The sequence below is a fragment of the Mus caroli genome, chromosome 2 (assembly GCF_900094665.2).
Source record: "Mus caroli chromosome 2, CAROLI_EIJ_v1.1, whole genome shotgun sequence".
Taxonomy (NCBI): Eukaryota; Metazoa; Chordata; class Mammalia; order Rodentia; family Muridae; genus Mus; species Mus caroli.
The window spans coordinates 84581097-84601141 of NC_034571.1; the positions used below are offsets into that span (position 1 = coordinate 84581097).

The 20045-nt window shown below is 45.5% G+C and overlaps 1 protein-coding gene across 4 annotated transcripts in view; it reads right to left on the reverse strand.

Moving 5' to 3' along the window:
- Ptprj (protein tyrosine phosphatase receptor type J) overlaps positions 1 to 20045 on the reverse strand; it is a 146257-nt gene that overhangs the window by 21824 nt on the left and 104388 nt on the right. For 3 of the 4 annotated variants that reach the window (XM_029472499.1, XM_029472513.1, XM_021183032.2), the window contains exons 2-10: positions 17802 to 17820; positions 13776 to 14015; positions 12213 to 12440; positions 10910 to 11125; positions 7001 to 7264; positions 5579 to 5836; positions 2620 to 2880; positions 1580 to 1852; positions 271 to 561 (exon numbers count right to left, since the gene is read on the reverse strand). In XM_029472499.1, coding sequence (XP_029328359.1) covers positions 271 to 561; positions 1580 to 1852; positions 2620 to 2880; positions 5579 to 5836; positions 7001 to 7264; positions 10910 to 11125; positions 12213 to 12440; positions 13776 to 14015; positions 17802 to 17820 — 2050 coding nt within the window. The remainder of the gene's footprint in view (positions 1 to 270; positions 562 to 1579; positions 1853 to 2619; positions 2881 to 5578; positions 5837 to 7000; positions 7265 to 10909; positions 11126 to 12212; positions 12441 to 13775; positions 14016 to 17801; positions 17821 to 20045) is intronic. The other variant, XM_029472508.1, reaches the window with a different exon arrangement.

Here is a 20045-nt window from a genome sequence, read left to right on the forward strand (position 1 = left end):
AGAGAGAGAGAGAGAGAGAGAGAGAGAGAGAGAGGAGAGGAGAGGAGAGGAGAGGAGAGGGAAGCAAGTGTTTCTCACAACTGCTCAGGATGTGAAACACATCTCTTGTACTCTGCAGTTTTAAGCTAGATTGCTGCAGAATGAGGTAAGCAGTCTGCTGATAAAAATACTTTAAAGGAAAGTAAGCACCCTAAAAGAACTCTCCGGCTATGCTTGCACGATGCTGAGCCAGCTGCTCGAGGGGTAGCCAGCTCCTGGCCACAGGCCCACCTGTGATGCCAGTGATGCAGGTGTTCTGGGCGGGAAGTGCCATCTTCCCACATGACAGGGTGGCGATGCTGATGTTGTACGAGGTAGAAAAATTCAAATAGGTGACTTCTGTCCTGCACTCTGTGTCATCATCCGAAGTGCAGTTCTCTAGGCGTGTCATATTGTCCCAGGAATCACTCCTGACCCCCAGCTCGAAGCCTGTGTACATGCCAAAGGGGCAGGCCCACTTGAGAACCAATGCTGGCTCCTTAGGGACCACTTCACAGTGGAAGGAGGCCACTGGTTCAGGTTCTGCAAAGCAAAGAACAGGGCAAGATGAGGCTCAAGGGAAGCAGACAACCTGGCCCAACACGTGAGGAGAAAGCCTGGGTGTGGAGGAAGGAAGATGCTCAGCTTCACTAAATAAAGCAATATCAGACCACACGATCTTGCATCAGTCACCTTATTGCCCGGGGGCTCAGTGCGGGACTGTCTGAGGATTAAATGCCACTTGGGTGTCAGTCACCAAGCAAGATTCTGGGAAGAGGAGCTAGAGACTTAGCAGGTAGAGCACTGGCTGCTCTTCTAGAGAAGTCACCTTTAGCTCCCAGCTCCTGTTCCAGCTAGCCGTGCAGGCTCATGTAGGTTTTTCTCTTGCAGAACAGAGGTCCCAGCAACCCCACTGAAGCAACAAAGTAAGCAAGCCGACCAGCAGGATGCAGTCTGACTGAGCAACAGTACTGAAAGCCACAGATCATTAACCACATCATGGGGACGATCAGAAGAGGCCAAGCATCGAGCTCTAATGCCTCCTGCCCCTCGCTATCAAGCTCAGGCAGATCCACTCCCGTCCCTGGCCTCCAATAAATTCTCCAAAGCAGTGTTAGGTCAAAACCCTGTGATGCTCATGAAGTTGGCTCTTCATGCCCTCAGATCCATACTCAGTCACCTTTACATGTATCCTTTCCATGGCGCATCCTCATATCACGCCCTAGACAAGAATAATACCATTTCTCCCTTCCTTGGCTCTTTTTTTTCTCTTTTCTGTCCTCTTAGCCATAATCACCACCTATCTACTTGCCTACTTTTATCTCTTATCCGTTTTGTTCAGCAGACTAAAAGTTCTAGAAGTGCAGGGGCCTCTTTAACGAAGCACGTGCTCAATAAACGCATTCTTGGTGAAGCAAGGGTGACGGCGTCAACATTAATGAGCCGCCAGGCTGGGCTGGAGTTCTCCATGTCCACAGTTGCCCTGCAGGTACAGTAAGCTACAGGCTGGGAAGATTCCTGCATGTGAGTGCCGCAAAGGGAAGAACACAGGACTGCTCACCCATACAGAACCGCTTCCAACCAGGTACCAGTGATGCTGTATCATTCCCAACTTGTGTAAAGATCTTCACTGTGTAAGAGACGCCAGGGATTAACTCGGGGATTAGAATAGAAGGGACTTTTGTGAAGTTGCTGGTTACATTGCTGCCATCTCCAGTCTTCAAGATAAGGACGGAGTAGGTATAGAAAGCAGAGGCTGCGTCCTCGTTCTTCCATCGGATGGCTGCCACGGTGGTGGTGGTGTTTACTTCAATGTGGGACACACTGCTGGGCCCTTGGTTTAAAAGTAAAGAATGAACAAGAATGAACCACTTTGAATTATAGGCCTCTTTTATTTACTATATCCAAAAGCTGCCTGATTTTTTTTTTCAAAAAAGAATTAATACAATTAATATGTACCACTTCAAAAGATGATTTCCCGAAAAGACATTCAGAAAATTAAGTCTGAAAAGAATTTAAAATGTCTAGGCTTCTTTTAATGTTTAATTTTATCATATATATTCTAATATGTTACCTCATACAGAGAGAGTGCTTCTGTTAAAATTTTATCATATGCCGTCCCATATATTAACTCATACAGAGAAATAGTGCACTATAATGTCCAACCTCCTTTTGGAATCTGACTACTAAAGAGGGTCAAGCATAGTATAGGCTAACAGTTCCACCGTCCGTCCATCTGAAGCCTGGGGAAACACCTCAGTCACTGTCACAGAAGACATCTTCATCTGAGGGGATCTTTGGCGCCAGCAAGGACAGCAACTCTCTTTATGTTTCTGAAGAGTGAACAGCAGGCTCTCCAACACTCTCCATTCTCCTATGATGCTACTTTCTGCTTACAAAGAGCAGCTGTGTTCACATAGCTCCTGCACTCAGTCCTATCCATACAGAAGAGCCTTTACTGAGGCTGATGTTTCTAGTAAAGCACTCCCCACTCTGTAACCCAGAGGCATAGCCCAGCCTCTCCCCATCAGTGACTGTATCTCCTCCAAGGGAGAGGCAGGAAGCAGCCCCTCTGCCTGCCTCATCTCCCACAAGACTCACGTGTGTACTGGGTAATGGAGTTGGAGATTCCCTGGATCCGGTCCACTTCTGGAAAGATTGTGACATTGTATAAGGTGCCTGGGGTGAGGTTCCCTACTGTGGTCCACTTCTGAGAACTGTTGGTCCTGATGCTGGAGCCACTTTTAGACTCTAGAACTAAATGGTAAGTGTATCCAGAAGCATCGTCCGTATTCTGCCACTCCAACTGCATTTCAGTGGTGCTAATGTTGACCACCCGGATGTCAGTCACGGCACTGGGGTCTAGTCAGAGAAAAGAAAGAAAAGCATTTAATCAAAGTCTTTGTCAAAAGAACCAACTCTTTGTTATCCAGCTTTCCAATGAGGTCAGAGACCATGCACTAGAGATCAGGGCCAGCCTGGGCTACAAAGTAAACCTGCCTCAAAAAAAAAAAAACAAACTCTCCAGTGAGTTCACAAAGGCCAAACAGCGTCCTGGATGGTTTTGAGCAGGAAAGACAGAAGAAATCAAACCCAGGTCTTCCTCCGTGAGATCATTCAGCGCTCTTAACTGCTATCTATGTCGCCAGCCCTACACTCTATTTCTTACCCTGAACTGGGATCCTGATGCATTTGACCTACAACAATCCATGAAGCTATGTACTGAGAAAGGGTACACTTTTTATACCTGCACTGTATCTCAACAAAGAATGTATTTGAAGTTGAGTTTAATGCACACCTAGCATAGTTAGCAGGAAGGTCATGCTAACTATGGGCAAGGGCATTACATACACAGAGCAAAACCTTCAAGAATAAAATAAAATTAGTCATGTAATTATAACAATGATGTAAACAAGAGGTGTAGCTGTGGACACAGGCAGGAAAGGAATTCAATCAGATGAGAACAGCTAAGAGCATATGTTCCCTTTCCCTTTAGTGTGGTAAATACACACAACATACTATTTATCATTAACCATCTGTCAATGTGCATTTTGCCAGTACTAAATATACCCATAGCATTGCATAAACATTACCATTATCACATTCAAAATGTTTTCATCATTTTTCAACATAAAATCTGTACCTATTTAACACTACCTTCCTATTCCCTCCCCACGAGTCCCGCTCTGTCTCTGCGGCCTTGCCTAGTCTAGGCACTTTGCATAAATGGAAGTGTAAGGACTTGTCTTTGGAAGTGTGGTGACACTCACCTTTAACCCCAGCATGTGGAAGGCAAATCTGAGACAAGCTGTTCTATATAATGCCTTCCAGGCCAGCCTGGGCTACATAGTGAGGCCTTGTCATTAAAAATAATAATAACAACAACATGATGAACTAACCAGTACCCCGGAGCTCGTGTCTCTAGCTGCATATGTATCAGAAGATGGCCTAGTCGGCCATCACTGGAAAGAGAGGCCCATTGGACTTGCAAACATTATATGCCCCAGTACAGGGAAACGCCAGGGCGAAAAAGTGGGAGTGGGTGGGTAGGGGGTTGGGGGGAGGGTATGGGGGACTTTTGGGATAGCATTGGAAATGTAAATGAGGAAAATACCTAATAAAAAAAAAGAAAAAAAAAGTAACACAAAATANAGGGCCAAAAAAATGGGAATGGGTGGGTAGGGAAGTGGAGGGGAGGGTATGGGGGACTTTTGGGATAGCATTGGAAATGTAATTGAGGAAAACACATAATTAAAAAAAAAAGAAAATTCTAACAAATAAAAAAATAATAATAAATTAAATGTTCTTTCTGTATGTGTGACTTATTCCACTTTGTAAAATACTGTGTGTGACTTATTTCACTTCATTGATTTACAAGATACTTACATTATAACATACTTAAAGATTTCACTCCATATGGCAAAATAAAACTCTATTGTGTAGACTGTAGATAAAGCCCTATTTTGTCCATGTGTGTGACAATGGGTATTGAGTGGTTTCTACCTTTGGGCTGCTGTGAATGAACACTGGTATACAAAGAGCTACTTGAGACCCTGCTTTCAATTCTTTCTGACAGATAGCCAAAGTATGATCAGAAGGTATTTGTTTCCCTTTATCAAGACTGCCTTTAATGCTGTTCAACTGTGTCCCAAGCTGTGACGACAGCTGTTTGTTAGTGGACAGTAACTGTACGTTTCCGGGGCTTTACTCCAACCCTTCTTGCTACCCATTCCTAGGAAACTACTCATAGGAAACTGCACACAAATACAAGGCTGACTTTAAATTATCCCATAAAATAAACAGTGCCAGACATGTTAGCACATGCCTTTGATCTAACACTTTGGGAAGCAAAAGCAGGCTGATTTCTGTGAAAAGCCAGCTGGGTCCACAAAGGGCAGCCAGAGCTATACAGTGAAGCCTTGTTTCAAAAGCAAATAAGAAAATAAAAAGATAAAAATAAAATGACTCATACTTGACAGGGTAAGATACTCAGAATAAACAGGTGAGAAGAAAGCAGATTATAAAACCACACAGGAACCAAGACAACCAGGTTTGTAAAGGGTAAATATAGATGTGCATCTGCATCGTAAAACAGTATCAGGGAGCTGGCTATGGTAGCATGTGACTCTAATCTCAGCACCTGAGAGGCAGAGTTCAAGGCCAACCTCAGTCGCATAGTAAGTTAAGAGAGTGACATGAGACCCTCTCAACAAACCTGGGTGGGACCTGTCGAGGTGGCTCCGTTGAGTAAAAGCACCTGCCTGCCACACAAGTGCCTGCCAAGCATGAGGACCTAAGTTCAATTCCCAGAGCCCAGGGTGGAAGGAAAGAACCACTCCCCAAAGCCCTTGACCTCCGTACCTATAGCGTTTGCAATAATTACTAACTTTACATGTGATTTTTTTTTGCTTGACTTTATTTTTGTAATTGTTGATATGCACCACAGCCATGAAATGTTTTTAAGATTCTTTTTCATAAAAAGAAAAATAATAGTCATAAAATGAGACATCTATGAATTACGCTGGCTCCCTATAAGAAACCTCCGTGTCCAGACGCTTACCAGTGCTCCCCTTCACTGTACTGGACGGCCCTTCCGTCCCGTCTGGTCCTCGTGGAATTATCTCAAAACGGTAACTGGTTCCAGGCTTTAAATCTTCAACCATATAGCTCTGGTTTCCCGTCGAAACATTTCGAAGCTTCTCACCTCCGTCCTGCTTGATGAAAATCTCAAAGGACTTGGAGTCATTGCTCCTCCAAGCCAAACCAATTGCCCTTGTGCTGACATTCGTCACTCGGAAGTCAGAGACCTGACCGGGGGCTGTGGAAGACAGTGAGTAAGGGTAGGTAAAGAATCTGCATTCCCAGGCAGGGTGCAGCAGCGGCCTGCCCACAGCACCAACACTTGAGCAGCTCAGACAAGGGCATCCCGAGTTGGAGACCAGCCTGAGATGCACAGAGAAAGCTCATCTCAAAAACAATAAAGTCTGTCTCCAGAGAGCAGGATGGCCAACCCTCATAATCACGGACACACATTCTCCGGAGAATCAACTGCAATATAAGACCCTTCAAAGGCTGGCTAAGAAAGAGCCCTTGACCACCAAAGTATAGACACCAGGCCAATTACCCACAGGCAGTGACAGCGGTAAGAATCCCCAGGCTCTAGGACAGAGTGCTGGCCATGGCTGATGGCTTTATCCTGAACATGTTACTCAGCCTCCTAAAGGTCTAATCTCATCTCCATCACACATCACCTCACGCATGGTCTCCACGTCCATAAAGTAAGGCGAACGCCAACTACATCACAAGGATGTCCTAGCACTCAATGACACAGTGCAAAAGCAGCCCATCACAAGTCACTGAGCATGTGATTAGGGTCAACCAATGACGGCTCTCATTACGTCACACACCCTGAGGGGCCCCTGTGGAACCATGTGCAATGCTAGGCACTCCTTCAGGACAGAACAGAGCTCCCTTGCCTTGTATCTATTCTTGGCACATAGCAGACCACAAGAAAGTTGAGCCACTGTGTGCTGGTTAGATTTTGGTTTTTTGTTTTTGGTTTTTTGGTTTTTTTTTTGGTTTTGATTTTGTTATTACGTTGATAACAACCTAAAGGGAAAAAGAAGCCACATCTCTATAACTGCCAGGTTGGACTGGCCTATGGCCATGTCTTTGAGAAAAAAGGTCTTGAATGATGATTGAAATGGCATACAGACCCCTGTGGGCTTATTGCATCTAGGCAGGTGGGCCTGGGTTGTTTAAGAAGACTATCTGAGTAGGAGCCAGGAAGCTAGCCAATAGGCCATGTTCCTCCCCGGCTTCTGCTTCAGCCCCTACCCTGACTACCCTAAGTGATAAGACTGCTTGCCACCTGGAAGTGTAGGCTGGCATAAACTGCTTCTTCCACCAATTTCCTTTGATCACAAAGTTTACCACGACAGCAGAAAAGCAAAGCTGATCAAATAGCAAGGAGCGAACTTACAAGTGTACACTTGGAGGAAGCCTGGTGTGCCCTCCGTCTGACCCAGGAAAGGATGAACTGTGATGTTGTACAAGGTGCTCGAGCTGAGTCCAAGGATGATGGCCTCAGTCTTATTGACAGTTTGGTTGACGGAGTGGGTCCCCCCAGCCACGTGTATTTTGTAGACAATTGAAGTACGGGACCCATCATAATTGCTTTTCCAGGTCAGGGTCATGCTTGAGGCACTGATGTTCATAGCTCGGACGTCAGAAACCTGGGTGGAATCTTTAAAGGCACAAGAGGGAGTGAAAGACAATCAGAGCAGTCAAGTCCAAATGAGAAGAGAGGAGAGAGGAGGGTTCATCAGTCAGTCACCTTCACCATCAGCTCACCATGACCAGAAATGTGCGTGAGTCTGACCAAAGTCAGACATCAGTGAAGACAGCCTGGCCACTGCACCTCACAGATGTTCTGTGTTCAGTTTGTGAGCAGGCCTTGGATTCCAGAGCAGGCAATCACACTTTCACATGTGCTGCCCTGGGGGCTTGAGGGTAAGCCAGAAAAGCCCTCAAGTACAGATCCACCCAAGAACAAACATAGGCATCAAATCATGAATTAAAGATCTCACACCTGAACAGAGAGCACACTGGATTCTAACCTGGCTGGGCTTTACCAGTCAGGTAGACCTTAGGAAAGTCACTAAGCCACTTTCTTATAAGGCAGGGTTATCCACCCTAACCTTATAGAAAAACATGTGAGAACACTGGACATCCTTCAGTTATCAACTCTACCAGCCCATCCTGTCTTTCTTCTGCCCATCCTGTGTCCCAGGAGGCTGCGCTCTGCCTGTGACATCACTGGGGGCCTTCCCCATGGCCTGTGAGCACTCTACACCAATGAGTGGCATGGAAAAGATGGTGAGGGCTGCCTAGCAGGACTCGTTGGTCTGACATCCTGCATCTTCTGCTTTCACTGGGCTCCAGAAAAACTATCTCCACCCTTACTTCAGCTCTGGAGGTGGCTTTCCACCAGCCACTTATTTGGGTTTGAAATATACTCTAATAGTTCCCTTAACCCTGCCCCACCCAATCAGTCACTTGAAAAATACCAGATGGGGATTGTGTGTTTATTTGTGTGTATTTTAAGTGTGTGTGTGTGTGTGTGTGTGTATGAATATGCTGCAGGAGTGAAATATAAGCTATATGAGATACACACACACACATATCAGTGATATATAAATCCTAACTGCTGTGCTGATGGTATTCAAAGGGCTTTATGGAGGTGATTAATCATGAGGTGAGTGGAACATCATGAGTAGGATCCATGTCATTATGAAGAGGCCCAAAGACGACTCATCTGTACTGTGATATAAGGAAGGAGACCCACGACCAGATACTAACCATCTCTAGCACCTGGATTCACACTCCTAACTCCTACAAATGTGAAAAACACTTGTTTGTAAATGTTTTTTGTATAAGCTGTCAAATCTGCGGTAATTTGTCACATCAGCCAAAACTAACAAACACATAGTACAAAACACAACACCACATAATGAATACACAGCTTCTGTATTTATCAAATCCTGGGACACTTCAATTTAACCCAGGATGTGTATGACCCAAACCAAGAGTCTACAATACAACCACCATAACTTTAGTTTTTCTCAATGGATTTTGAAAGGCAGGTGTCTAGAACCCAACCACATGACTCCTCTTAGCAAAGCAGGCAAATGCCCCCTCCTCGGGACGGATCCAGCTCAGCTGGCATGGTAAGAGACACAAGGTCTAGATGTGGACCCTATCCACCCTCTCATACACGCTTCTCCTGTAGGACTCCCTACCGCCAGTTACAGCACCTACAGGAACCCAGTCTCTTCAGCCAGTCTTCCTAGTCCTGAGTCCTAGCCATTGTTACAAGGTCACTGAGGATCCTGAGGTCAAGCAGCCACTCCAGGGTAACCTCTGCCCTTCTCACTGGCACGTTACCATTTCCAGAAGAGGAAAGAAGAAAGGCACAAGTCACTTCTCCTTCAGCGTGGATGCCAGGGGAAGCTGTCAGTCATTCCTTACAGGCTTATAACCAATGGCAATGCCTCTTCTTCCTCCCCTCCCCATCCGCTACTCTCAAGAGACACATGTAGACTCCCACACTCTCTAGAAGTCACACTAAACCTTCCAGAACCTACCAGGATCTCCAAGCTGTTCCCTAAGTCCTTTCCCTGCATCCACTTATCCGAGGTTCTAGTCCTCGTTTTCCAACACCTGGGCTTCCTTCTGTAGCCCTCCTGGCTGGATCCTGGCTGAGGCTTCTTGATGCGTCAAGCCATCTACTGCCGCTCACACGCCATTCTTCTGAACACAGTCTTACCCAGTCGCCCTCGGGATGCTATCTTTTATAAATATTTGGAGAAAAGAGCTTTTTATACAGTCATAAATCTTTCAAAAACCCTCCCCCTCTCCTCTTGCCCTCTGCTTTCACACCCTAAGTCTGTCACCTGTGTTTCTGATTCATCAAGCAGATACACAGCACCTACATGGGGACCTCCCTGACTCCCCTTGCACCCCATCTCCATTAATCCAAGACACATCATCCTCCAGAGACTTCAGATCCTCCCTGTAAGAGACCCTCCTTGGGACTGAATGTTAAAATCAGGCTTCACCTCACATACTGGCTGGTTTTGTGTGTCAACTTGACACAAGCTGGAGTTATCACAGAGAAAGGACCCTCCTTTGAAGAAATGCCTCCATGAAATCCAGCTAGTGATCAAGGGTGGGAGGGCCCAGACCATTGTGGGTGGTGCCATCCCTGGGCTGGTAGTCTTGGGTTTTATAAGAAAGCAAGCTGAGGGAGCCAGGGGAAGCAAGCCAGTAAGCAGCTCCCCTCCGTGGCCTCTGCATCAGCTCCTGCCTCCAAGTTCCTACCCTGAATGAGCTCCAGTCCTGACTTTCTTTGCTGATGGACAGCAATGTGGAAGTAAGTGCAAGCTGAATAAACCCTTTCCTCTCCAACTTGCTTCATGGTCATGTTTTGTACAGGAATAGAAACCCTGACTAAGACACCTCGTAATGTCCATAGAGTAAGCAGCAGACAGTAGCCATGAAGCCTGTGAAGCTGCCCAAGCAGTACCCAACATTCTCGGTGGTAGGAACTGCTAGTCACCTGCTTGAGAGTCAAGGCACACCTGCTCCCTTACCCAGCACAGCCATTCATCAAGCAGATACACAGCACCTACATGGGGACTTCAAAAGATGTAGGGTGGCCTGGCACTTCCTGGATGCCAGCTTGTTTTCTGTCCTTGTTCCTCTACCTTTGACCCTCACTCCCTCAAGTCTGTTGACCTAAGATGGTATTTCAAATTATTTTCTGCTACGACACACTAAGCAAACACACACCAAGTCCTCACTGAGAAGTGCGAAGCTACATAGCTGATCGCAAAGGACCCAGGTGCAGACATTTCTGCATGTTTATCCCAATCCTCCATCTAAAAACAGAAACCATACATCTTATTCCATCAGCAGATCTAATCACAAAAGCTTCCAAATCCTGAACTCACAGAGGGTGCCCGTGAATCACAGCTAATGACAGCAAAGTGGAAGTCAGCAAGGGTCTCAACAGAAAGTTCAGTGTGGCCCTCAAGGGCAGGCCAAAACCACAAGCATGACGGCTAATCTGCAGATAGCAAGGACAGATGTGAAGCGGCACCTGACATCTACACCTTCGCTCAATGCTTTACAGAGCTTCATAAAAGATAAACTATGGCCCCAGAAGTAGATAGAAACCCAGGGCAATGGCTCTACCCAAAATCTCTCTCAAGAAGATCCTTTTAATAACAGAACTATCTGCTAAGCAATAAATAATTCAGATATAGGATTGCAAAAGATAAAACGTTATAAAACTCAGGCTGAATCCATTTCACAAAATCCAACCTACTTGTTTTAAACACTTTGTTCCTGGGCTGTCCTTCGGTGCCATTTGCTGCTTGAGAATAGATGGTGGCATTGTACTGAGTATCAGGCTTTAGCTCAGTGAGCAAGATCTCTGTGAGGGAGGGATCCTGGCCAGAGGGTGGGTCCACAGAGGCAAGAGAATTCTTGTGTCGTTGGGATAGGTTGGTCACTGGGATTCTCTTGGTACCATTGACATCTGCTTCAAAGACAGGAGGCAAAGAAATTAACCACAGAGTACATCCCCCACCTTCCACCACCATCCCATTGGATGACACATCCAACAGGGTACTCCATAAATATCTGTTCTCTACCACCTCCTGAGAAATATCCGGTTCCCTGAAAAGAACCAGATACTTCACTTTGTACTATTATTCTATAAACACCACAGATAATTTGTAGTTTTCTTTGAACTCTGATATTCTGGACCATTCTCCTTTCTTTGGGAAGTTATCTTCTGCCATCCCACCATGGTCTCCCTCAGATTGCTCCACAACCCTACTTTTGCTAACGTACGTCCATTCCAGTGTTTTTCCAGGACTACACTCCAAACCGTGGCAAAAAGGGCAGGGGGTGAGACAGGAAGAGTCATGACCATCTCTCCTTGAACTATTGGGTTTGGGAGGGTCTCTGAACAGCAGCCTGACTCACAGACCAAAGCAGGATAAAGAGTTGAGAGTGGCCTATTTCTTGAAGGCTTCACTATCTATCATGGACCATAAATTATCTTTCACTATGAGCACTCAACACCTGGTTTCTGATTCTAATACCCAATTCGTATCTTTGTTTCCTTGGTGTAAAATAGGGATTTAGCCTTTCTTCTTCCTCATTTCACAGTTACCAGGAATCCACAGCAAAGTCTACAAAGTCTACAAATGACTCCTACAGAAAACACAGAAGACATCTGCTGGGCTCGCCCACCAAGGATCCCTCTCCTCAATGGGGGTGACTGATTTGGCTGACCACTGGTTATCACCTGTTACTGCTCACCTGAGATGAAAAGTGAAAAGGCCTATCTATCTTCCTGAACTCCAAATCTAAAAGTTTGAAGCCCAACTACCACACTGAGCACTGTGTTCACTTGTAGAATAGGAGCGCTCTTCCTCATTAAGGTATGAGATCAGACAACACCTCAGGAGGAAAACCTGCCAGCAATTCTAAAACCCTACACAAATACATTGCATATTTATATGTATTATGCATATGTATTATGCAAATACAGTGCATAGTACTGTTTAAAACCAGTAAATGATAAAAATCAAAACCTGATATACAATTTTGTAACTCACCCGAGACATTCTTTGCAACTGCGAAGTCATCCTGTGTCTCATTTGATTCTGGGAAAGCGAAGCTATTACTGGTCCCTGGCTTCAGACCTGAAATATTGACTGAGGAATGTGTGGTCAAGTCTTCAATCAGCATCCGGTAGGAGGCAGTGCCATTTGCATTGCTCCAGGTGAGACGAGCCTGTGTCACACCCACAGAAGTGACATGGAGATCAGACACTGGCCAGGGCTCTGTTTCAAAAACACACCATGGGTATTAGTGAGCAAAGCATCTGCAGCCATCTTTCCTTAGGCCACTGCCTAAGTGACCCACTAAATATACGCCATTTATATCAGAGTCCAAACATCCCCATGACATCACAAAGGCAGAGGACAAACACCATCCAAAGACTCGAGAAGGAAGAACCCTTAAAACCCAAACTGCTTACATTCTGTGTTATTGTTCAAGATTGATCCCAAAAGGGATTGGAAATTCTTCTTTAAAGAAGTTTTAAAAGACATGCCCAGGCCCTTCCATCACCTTATTTGCCTGACATAATTTAAACATTTCAGCTGAAAGAACATACACTTCCTTCCGGGTTTGTTTGTTTGTTTGTTTGCTTGTTTTTGCAGCGTTTTTATTGCTTGTTTAGTTAGTTTCACTATGTGGCCCAGGCTGGGCTCAGACACGCAACAATCTTCCCACCAGGGCCTAGCATCTCTCCCTTTCCTCTGTGCGATAAGAACAGGGAGACCAGGGGAAGCAGGAAGACTAGCTCAAGAATACAGCCTGCGGCTGTGTGCAGTGAGGAGACCAGGGGTGGTGCTGCACACAGAGAAGAGCCCTGCCTGCGGCCTGCAGAGGGCTGGCAGCCAAGAAGCTGGATAAATAACTCTAAGGCAGCCTCCAGCTCTCATATGACTGGTCGTTGGTTTGACTTCTCACATCAGATATTTCAGATACAAAGATTCTAAATCAGGTCACTGTGGGTGGGTTGGTTTTGTAGCTAACCTGGGATTATGGGGAGGCCTCCATGCCTACCCAGTACTTACTATGTTGGTGCTGAGGACCCAAAGTCTGGTTCTCACACTTGCACAGCAAGCACTTTTTAGACTGAACCACCTCTCCAGCCCTGGGGGTGGGGGGTAGGAGGGTGGGGGTGGGGATGCTGACAACACTAAGAGTTGAAGTAGGGTCTCACACATACTACTCAAACACTATACCACTGAGCTACATCCCCGCTCTCTTTTTCTTTATCACTAAAGAATTTAACACCAATAAACTACACAATTTGATGGATCTTGGTGGCTGTATGGGTATCACAATCTCTAGCGACTAGACTCAGGCTCTCCAGATTCTAGTCCTGTCACCTGATATCCAGGACTATGGGATCTTAGAAGAAACTTAACTTTCACACGGTTTTCACCTTCAGCCCTCGGCTTTATGGAGACAAGATAATTTCTTTTATACACAGCGTCTGATATGATCTTTTCCATGAGTCCTGCCCTGAGGGCTCCAAACCTCCTTCCTCACCACCCCATGCCTCTGCTGCTGTAGCCACCAACCCTGTTTACCCTGTCCCTTACCTGTTGTGATAGTTTTGTTCAAGGTCTCATTGGTTGTTGCACAGATGATGGAGAATGTATACGAAGTACCTGGGCTTAAGCCTGTGATGTTACATGATGTCTGGTTTTTACCAGGAAACATCTTGCTCTCCATCTTATTCTCTATTCTACATTCTGAAGCGCCTGAGTCATTGTGCTTCCATGTTAATAACACACTAGTTGGGCTGACGACAGCTTCAATGTCAAATATATGATTCGGTGCTATTTAAATGAAGAGAATGGAGGGAGGGAGGGAGGGAGGGAGGGAGGGAGGGAGGGAGAGAGAGAGAGAGAGAGAGAGAGAGAGAGAGAGAGAGAGAGATTAATTATATGTAACAAGGTAATAAATGTAAGAATAAAGCCCACCTTGTTGGGACTTAATTTTATTTCTCTTCATTTGTCTCTTTGACTTCCCTGAAACAAAATACATCCAAACATATATGCACCTGTGCATGAATGTGTGTTCTTCTGTCTGAAGACAAAACAAAAAGAGGGTGGCCATGTTGGACGTGAGTTTAAACCTTGACATAAGCTAATACAAAGAGATCTACAAGGCAAAATGAGTCTTGCAAAACAGCCCATGAAAATCTATTCTACCCACTGGGTGAGTGACTTGGTTTGAGCCCCTTAAACTCAACCTTAACTCTAATATACCATGGATACCAACGTCAAAGGGTCATCATGGAGCCATCGTGACAATCTGGTCATCATTGAGCCATCGTGACAATCTGGTCATCATGGAGCCATCGTGACAATCCAGACAAGATCAGTACATAAAGACACCTCAATCCTAATCGCCCCTGGTCATAAAGTTTCCTTCAAAATTGTTTCAACTCTCTGAATATCCCTGTACAAGGCCAAGTATGCAAGACTCCAAACCAATGGAAGCCATGTGGTTTTTCACTGTAATACCAGCAAGAGAGTGGAACTTGGTTAAGTTCAAGATTGAAGAGCAATGCCCAGGAGCAGTAAAATACAAGGTGAGCCCTTATTCTCGAAGTGCGAGAGAAACCACTGCTGACAGTCTTCTCAGCACAAACTGGATGGTGCGCCTCACCTGGCTTGAAGGAGGTGTGAATTCATCCAGTTCATAGAAAGGGGAGGAAGGGGAAAGCAAGGAGAAATTGGACACTTTAGGAATGATCTGTGAGCCTCTTCAGGCGTGAGCTTCTTCTATAAATCAACAGGCTCACATAGCACTGGGTGCCACCATTTACAATCAACGACAATGGTGGTGAGGAGAAAGTGGTAAGAGCTACATCAGAGGAGGCAGTGAGATGAGCAGCACCCTGGAGGGCAGTTAGCAATGTCCCAGCTAAGTGTGCACGTGCCTCGCCTGCAGGAGGACAGCCATGGCATCATTCTCAATAGCAAGAAGAGCTGCTTGGTTTTTATTCATAGAGGGGCTCTGAGCAGCATGGGGAAACAGACTGCTATATTTCAACAGTCATGGGGGGGGGTACATTTTTACTAAATGTTTCCTCTTCACTTACTGAAATAATACCGAGGATTCTGTCCATCTTTCTATCAACGCAACATACCACATACACTCGGGTGCGTGTGCTGAACCATCTGTAAATCCCTGGGGTGAATCTCACTTGACCCACTGAAGAGTCTTCAGGGGGCTGTTGAATCGGGTCTCCGATCTTTCAAGGAGGAGCTAACAAAGTCGTTTATTAACATAAACCTCCCTCTTGGAACAGCTTTTTGCCACATTCTGTATGTTTTGAAATATGTTTTTTCTCAAGTGTTTTAATTCCTTTTCTTTTTTCTTACATTATTGGTTATGTAAGAGCATGCTGCTAGTTTCCAAATGTGTGGAGTTTCCAGGGTTCGCAATAGCTGATTTCTAGGTTTTACTTGACTGTGAGAGATGCTTGCAGTGGCTCCCTGAATTCTTAAGTTCGTGAGATGTACTGTGTAGCCTAAAACAGGTCTACTCCAGACAGTGCTCCATCTCCAGTGGGGAAGAATGTGTATTTCAGCTCCTGAGGAAAATACTTGGATGTGTCTCATGGGTCTCTTTGGTACAGACTGGAACTGGAACTCAGTCAGCACTGTGGGTAGCTGAATGTGGGGTTCACAATTCAGGACACACCCTTCTGAATGTAATGTAAACACCGTCTCAATTTCCCACCCTGCTGCCTGTCACAGGGGTAACTCTATAGCCTTAATCCAGAAACCGATTCTGGAGTCTGCACCTAAATCCCACTCGCTGTATGTTATAGACTGAATGATGTCATCCCCCAAACCCATACATTAAAGTACTCCATATACCAGTACCTCCAGATGTGTGCGTACTTGCAAGATAGGGTATCGAGGGGTTAAGTCCAAATAAGGTCATGAGAGTGGGGGTCTCTCCCCATAAAGCTGCCATTCTTGTAAGAAGAGCAGATTAGTATGTAGGCAGGGGCTGGAGGCAGCCCCATGATGACACAGCTCTCAGGGCTGAGAGAACCTCCTGAAGTGTGGGGAGACAGGATGTGGCGTGATCCTGAGGGTCACCCAGCAGACTAACGCAGAGCCCCTCCCGTAGCTCTGGAGTCCTTAGTTCCCAGGGAAAGCCTTCTGGGGTAGCTCTGGAGTTTTGTTCCCTGCCATGAGCATTCAATAGCACTCCACCCTCTGAGATGGACTGCACTAGAGCAGTGAAATTCTGCAGAGCTCCAGCTATCCTCCAACTTATCTACCAGGCTGGCTCACGGGAGAGACAGTGCCTGCCTGTGTGGGCACCCCACTGTCTGTGAAAGTTCTGCATAATTACTGCTATTAACAAAGATTTGCCTTATTAGAAGGGTTCAGTAAGCTCTGCCCTCCTTGGGGAGACCAAGCCAATCATTTTATCTCAATGATTCCTAGGCTTTGGGTTATTTTTTTGGTTGGTTGGTTTGGTTTGGTTTGGCTTTGATGGAAAAGAAAAAAAAAAAAGTCCTGAATTTTAGGGGCAAACAAATTGCTACCATTTTTCCCAAAAATATACATTTTTTAAAGTACTAACTACTATTATCCTCCTACAGAAACAGTAAGGTCTTCATCCCAGAACAGTGCTTTCAGCTAGATGTATTTAGCTATATAAACCATCATCACCATAATATTAGGCAGGCATCTGTATTTGTTTTGTCTTCCTACAGACCAGGAAAAGTACCCAGCTCCAACTGGGACTCAGGCCTCCACACAGCACTGGAGGGCCAAGAGGAAAGGAACTTTGTATGACTTACCTTTCAAAGGATGCCAGAACTTCATATGTATTGGGCAAGTACCCAACCATGAGCTATAGACTGACACGCAAAATCAAAAGATATAGGAGGCTATCTCTGCTTTCCAAGAATTTCTATAATCCCACAACACCATATTGTAAGTGTAGTAAAACAGCAACATAAGAAAGTGCTTGCAAAATAATACATATCGCATAAAATAGAAATATACAGTATTACAGTTTCAATATATTTATCTCACTCATGGGTGTGGGCTGGTGAAAGAAAATCACAAGAAATCCAATGATTTTATGAGCTGGTGGTTTAACTATGTCCCCCAGGAAGCCCCCAAATTCCCTAGCTCAAAAGAATCTGCTGCTGTAGACTCCCAAGGAACTGGGAATACAGTGCTATATCGCCGCCATTCCGTTGAGAAAACAAAGAATTTTTATAGTTGTGGTTAAACAACTAACTGAATGCTCCTTTCACTTACAGTTTCTATCTTCATTGTATTTTTTTGGTTTGTTATGTTTCTATATGCATTGATGTTCTGCCTGCATGTCTGTGCAAGGATGCCAGACCCTCTGGAACTTGAGTTACAGACAGTTGTGAGCCACCACTGGGAATCGAACTCAGGTCCCCTGGAAGAGCAGCTAGTGCTCTTAACCACTGAGCCGTCTCTCCAGCCCCATAAGTAGATTCTTGATATCTTTTTTCCTGTGATTTTTTTCCCCCATGTTTGCCATTAATGCAACCGTGTCCACTAGGGGGCAGTAGCAAACAACACAAGAATGGAAAGGAGCAAGGTACTCACCCGCACCTGCGCACAGGACCTGAAACAGAAAAGAAAAGGGAAGTCAGCAGATTCATTCAACCATGAAAATGCAAATCAGAAACAGAGCAGTTGAGGACTTAATATTGGGGGTGGGCGGCGAGTGCACGGGAGGCTGACGGCCATGGAGAGGGTGTCCTGGGGCTTTAAATACAGGGAAAGAGCAAGTCAACTATACAAAAGATTAACTGGGTTCACTGAGGCCACGGGGCTGCTGACTACATAAACCCAGTGTTTTTCACAGCTCCGCAAGCCAGTGCTCCCTCCTGCCCCTGGGAGGTGAACTGCCGGATGGAGGACACAAAAGGAAATGCAGGCCACAAGCTCTTCCCCTTAGCCATGTCCAGGGCCACCCTAGTGTTAAAGCCATGGCTGAAGTGCAGTCAATAGGTTTGCAATCTCTCACTATACAATAGTAACCTTCTTTAGTCTATCAGTAGAGGGCAGTCAGTTTCTAATTATCTGGTATATAGCTTTGGGAAGGAGCAAAATGTGAGGCCTTACAGATTTAGTTGGCAATGTTAGTCTTCCGTTTGGGAGCCAGGGAGTCCCTTCGGCGGTTCTCACTATCATCCATACCATACATTATTTCCCCAAAGCCTAATGTAATTCAAGGTCGCAAATCCCATCGTCTCTTAAATACGTGCTTTTGGTAATTGGAATTTCCAAAGTATGGCAACTGAGAAAAAGAAAATAATCAAAAGAAGGGAAAACGCCCCACAATTCCCTACCACCCTCAGAATAAAAATCCACCCTTAAGTACCCAGCAGGCTCCTCTAGTCTTGGTGACACTCATATTCTTGAAGCTTATTTCCCCTTAGGACATTTACACATATATTCCCTCTTGCAAAATCAGTGCCCCAAAACTTATTTTCTAGGGCCTGCCCAAAAAGGCCACCCCTTCAGAAGTCTCCTCTATAACCACCCAGAAAAACTAAACCACCCTCACTCCCTCACCACTGTTTCCTCCACAGGAACTGAAACACCGTGCTTACAGTAGGTGCTCAATAAGTGTCACAGAAAAGAACCAATTAGCTGAGGAGGAGGAACGGAATCCTCAAGGTCCCCCAAAACTTTCTACCATCTCCTCTCTCAAGCTTAACCTTTCTTAGCTCATCTGAGCCAGGCAATATGTCAACAACACAGTCTAGGACGGATCCAAGGAGAGGGGGAGAATACAAGAGGCCATGCCAGCACAAGGAAGCAAGTGTATTTTGCCCAGTTCAACTACAAAACCATCACTCTTTAGGATGGTGGCTTCTGGCACCTGCCCACGGTACCTGCCTTGGTATCAATACAGTGTTGCCCCTCCTGGCATCCATTCATCTAAGGACCACCTGAAACCATCCTGCCCTCTAGCTGTTTGCCAAAAAATGAGGAAAAGAGATAGGTCTAAAAGTAACTCCAGTCAGAGAGCACTATCACAAATATCCCAGTAGGACGCACCCGCAAGGGCCAAGCACGTCTCTAAAGCGCCAATGCCGCAGCTGACAGCCTTTCTCGTCATCCCAAGAAAGAGGACAGCAGCAGCCACACCCTCAGAGTCAGGTAAACAGTACTGCATGCAAAAGCAGAGTATCATCTGTTGGAGTTAAAAAGGAATCACAGCTCGGAGTCCCTGTGTTCAGCATGTTGGCGTCAATTCATTCAGAGCACTGAGTACCAGGCTCTGTTCAAAATGCTCCCAGACACAAACTCAGTCTTCCAAATGACTCATTAATAAAGAGGTGAATGGCAGGGCCTGGATTTGAACCGTGGTACTCAGACTACAGAGTCCCTGTGTATAACTACCAGCTCTGCCACCTCCTAAGTGGAGAAAATTACTAGTGATTAGTGAAGACTTAAAAGTTAATTATAAAAAATATATCAGCATGTTCCTTTCCCATCAATAATAATAATGATGATGATGATGATGTTTTTAAAAACATGGCAAGGGTTCCCCATGCTCTGAGGCAGACTGGACAGACAAGGCTGGGTCTCTTTGGAGCTCATGGTGAAGCAATGGCTACTTCAAAGCACATGGTTATCCATCACCTCCTTGCCAACCTCCCTCTCCACCTCTGACCTCTCGTCCTCGAGTCCTTGGATCTGACTTCCAAATAATGTCAGCCCTTTCCTCCGAAGCCACAGGAACTAAGACTTGGCCTAGCAAAATGGTATCAAGAGTCTGCAAGGGATAGTACAATGAGGTACATGGGGGGAAAAAAATACCATGCTGCTATGGTG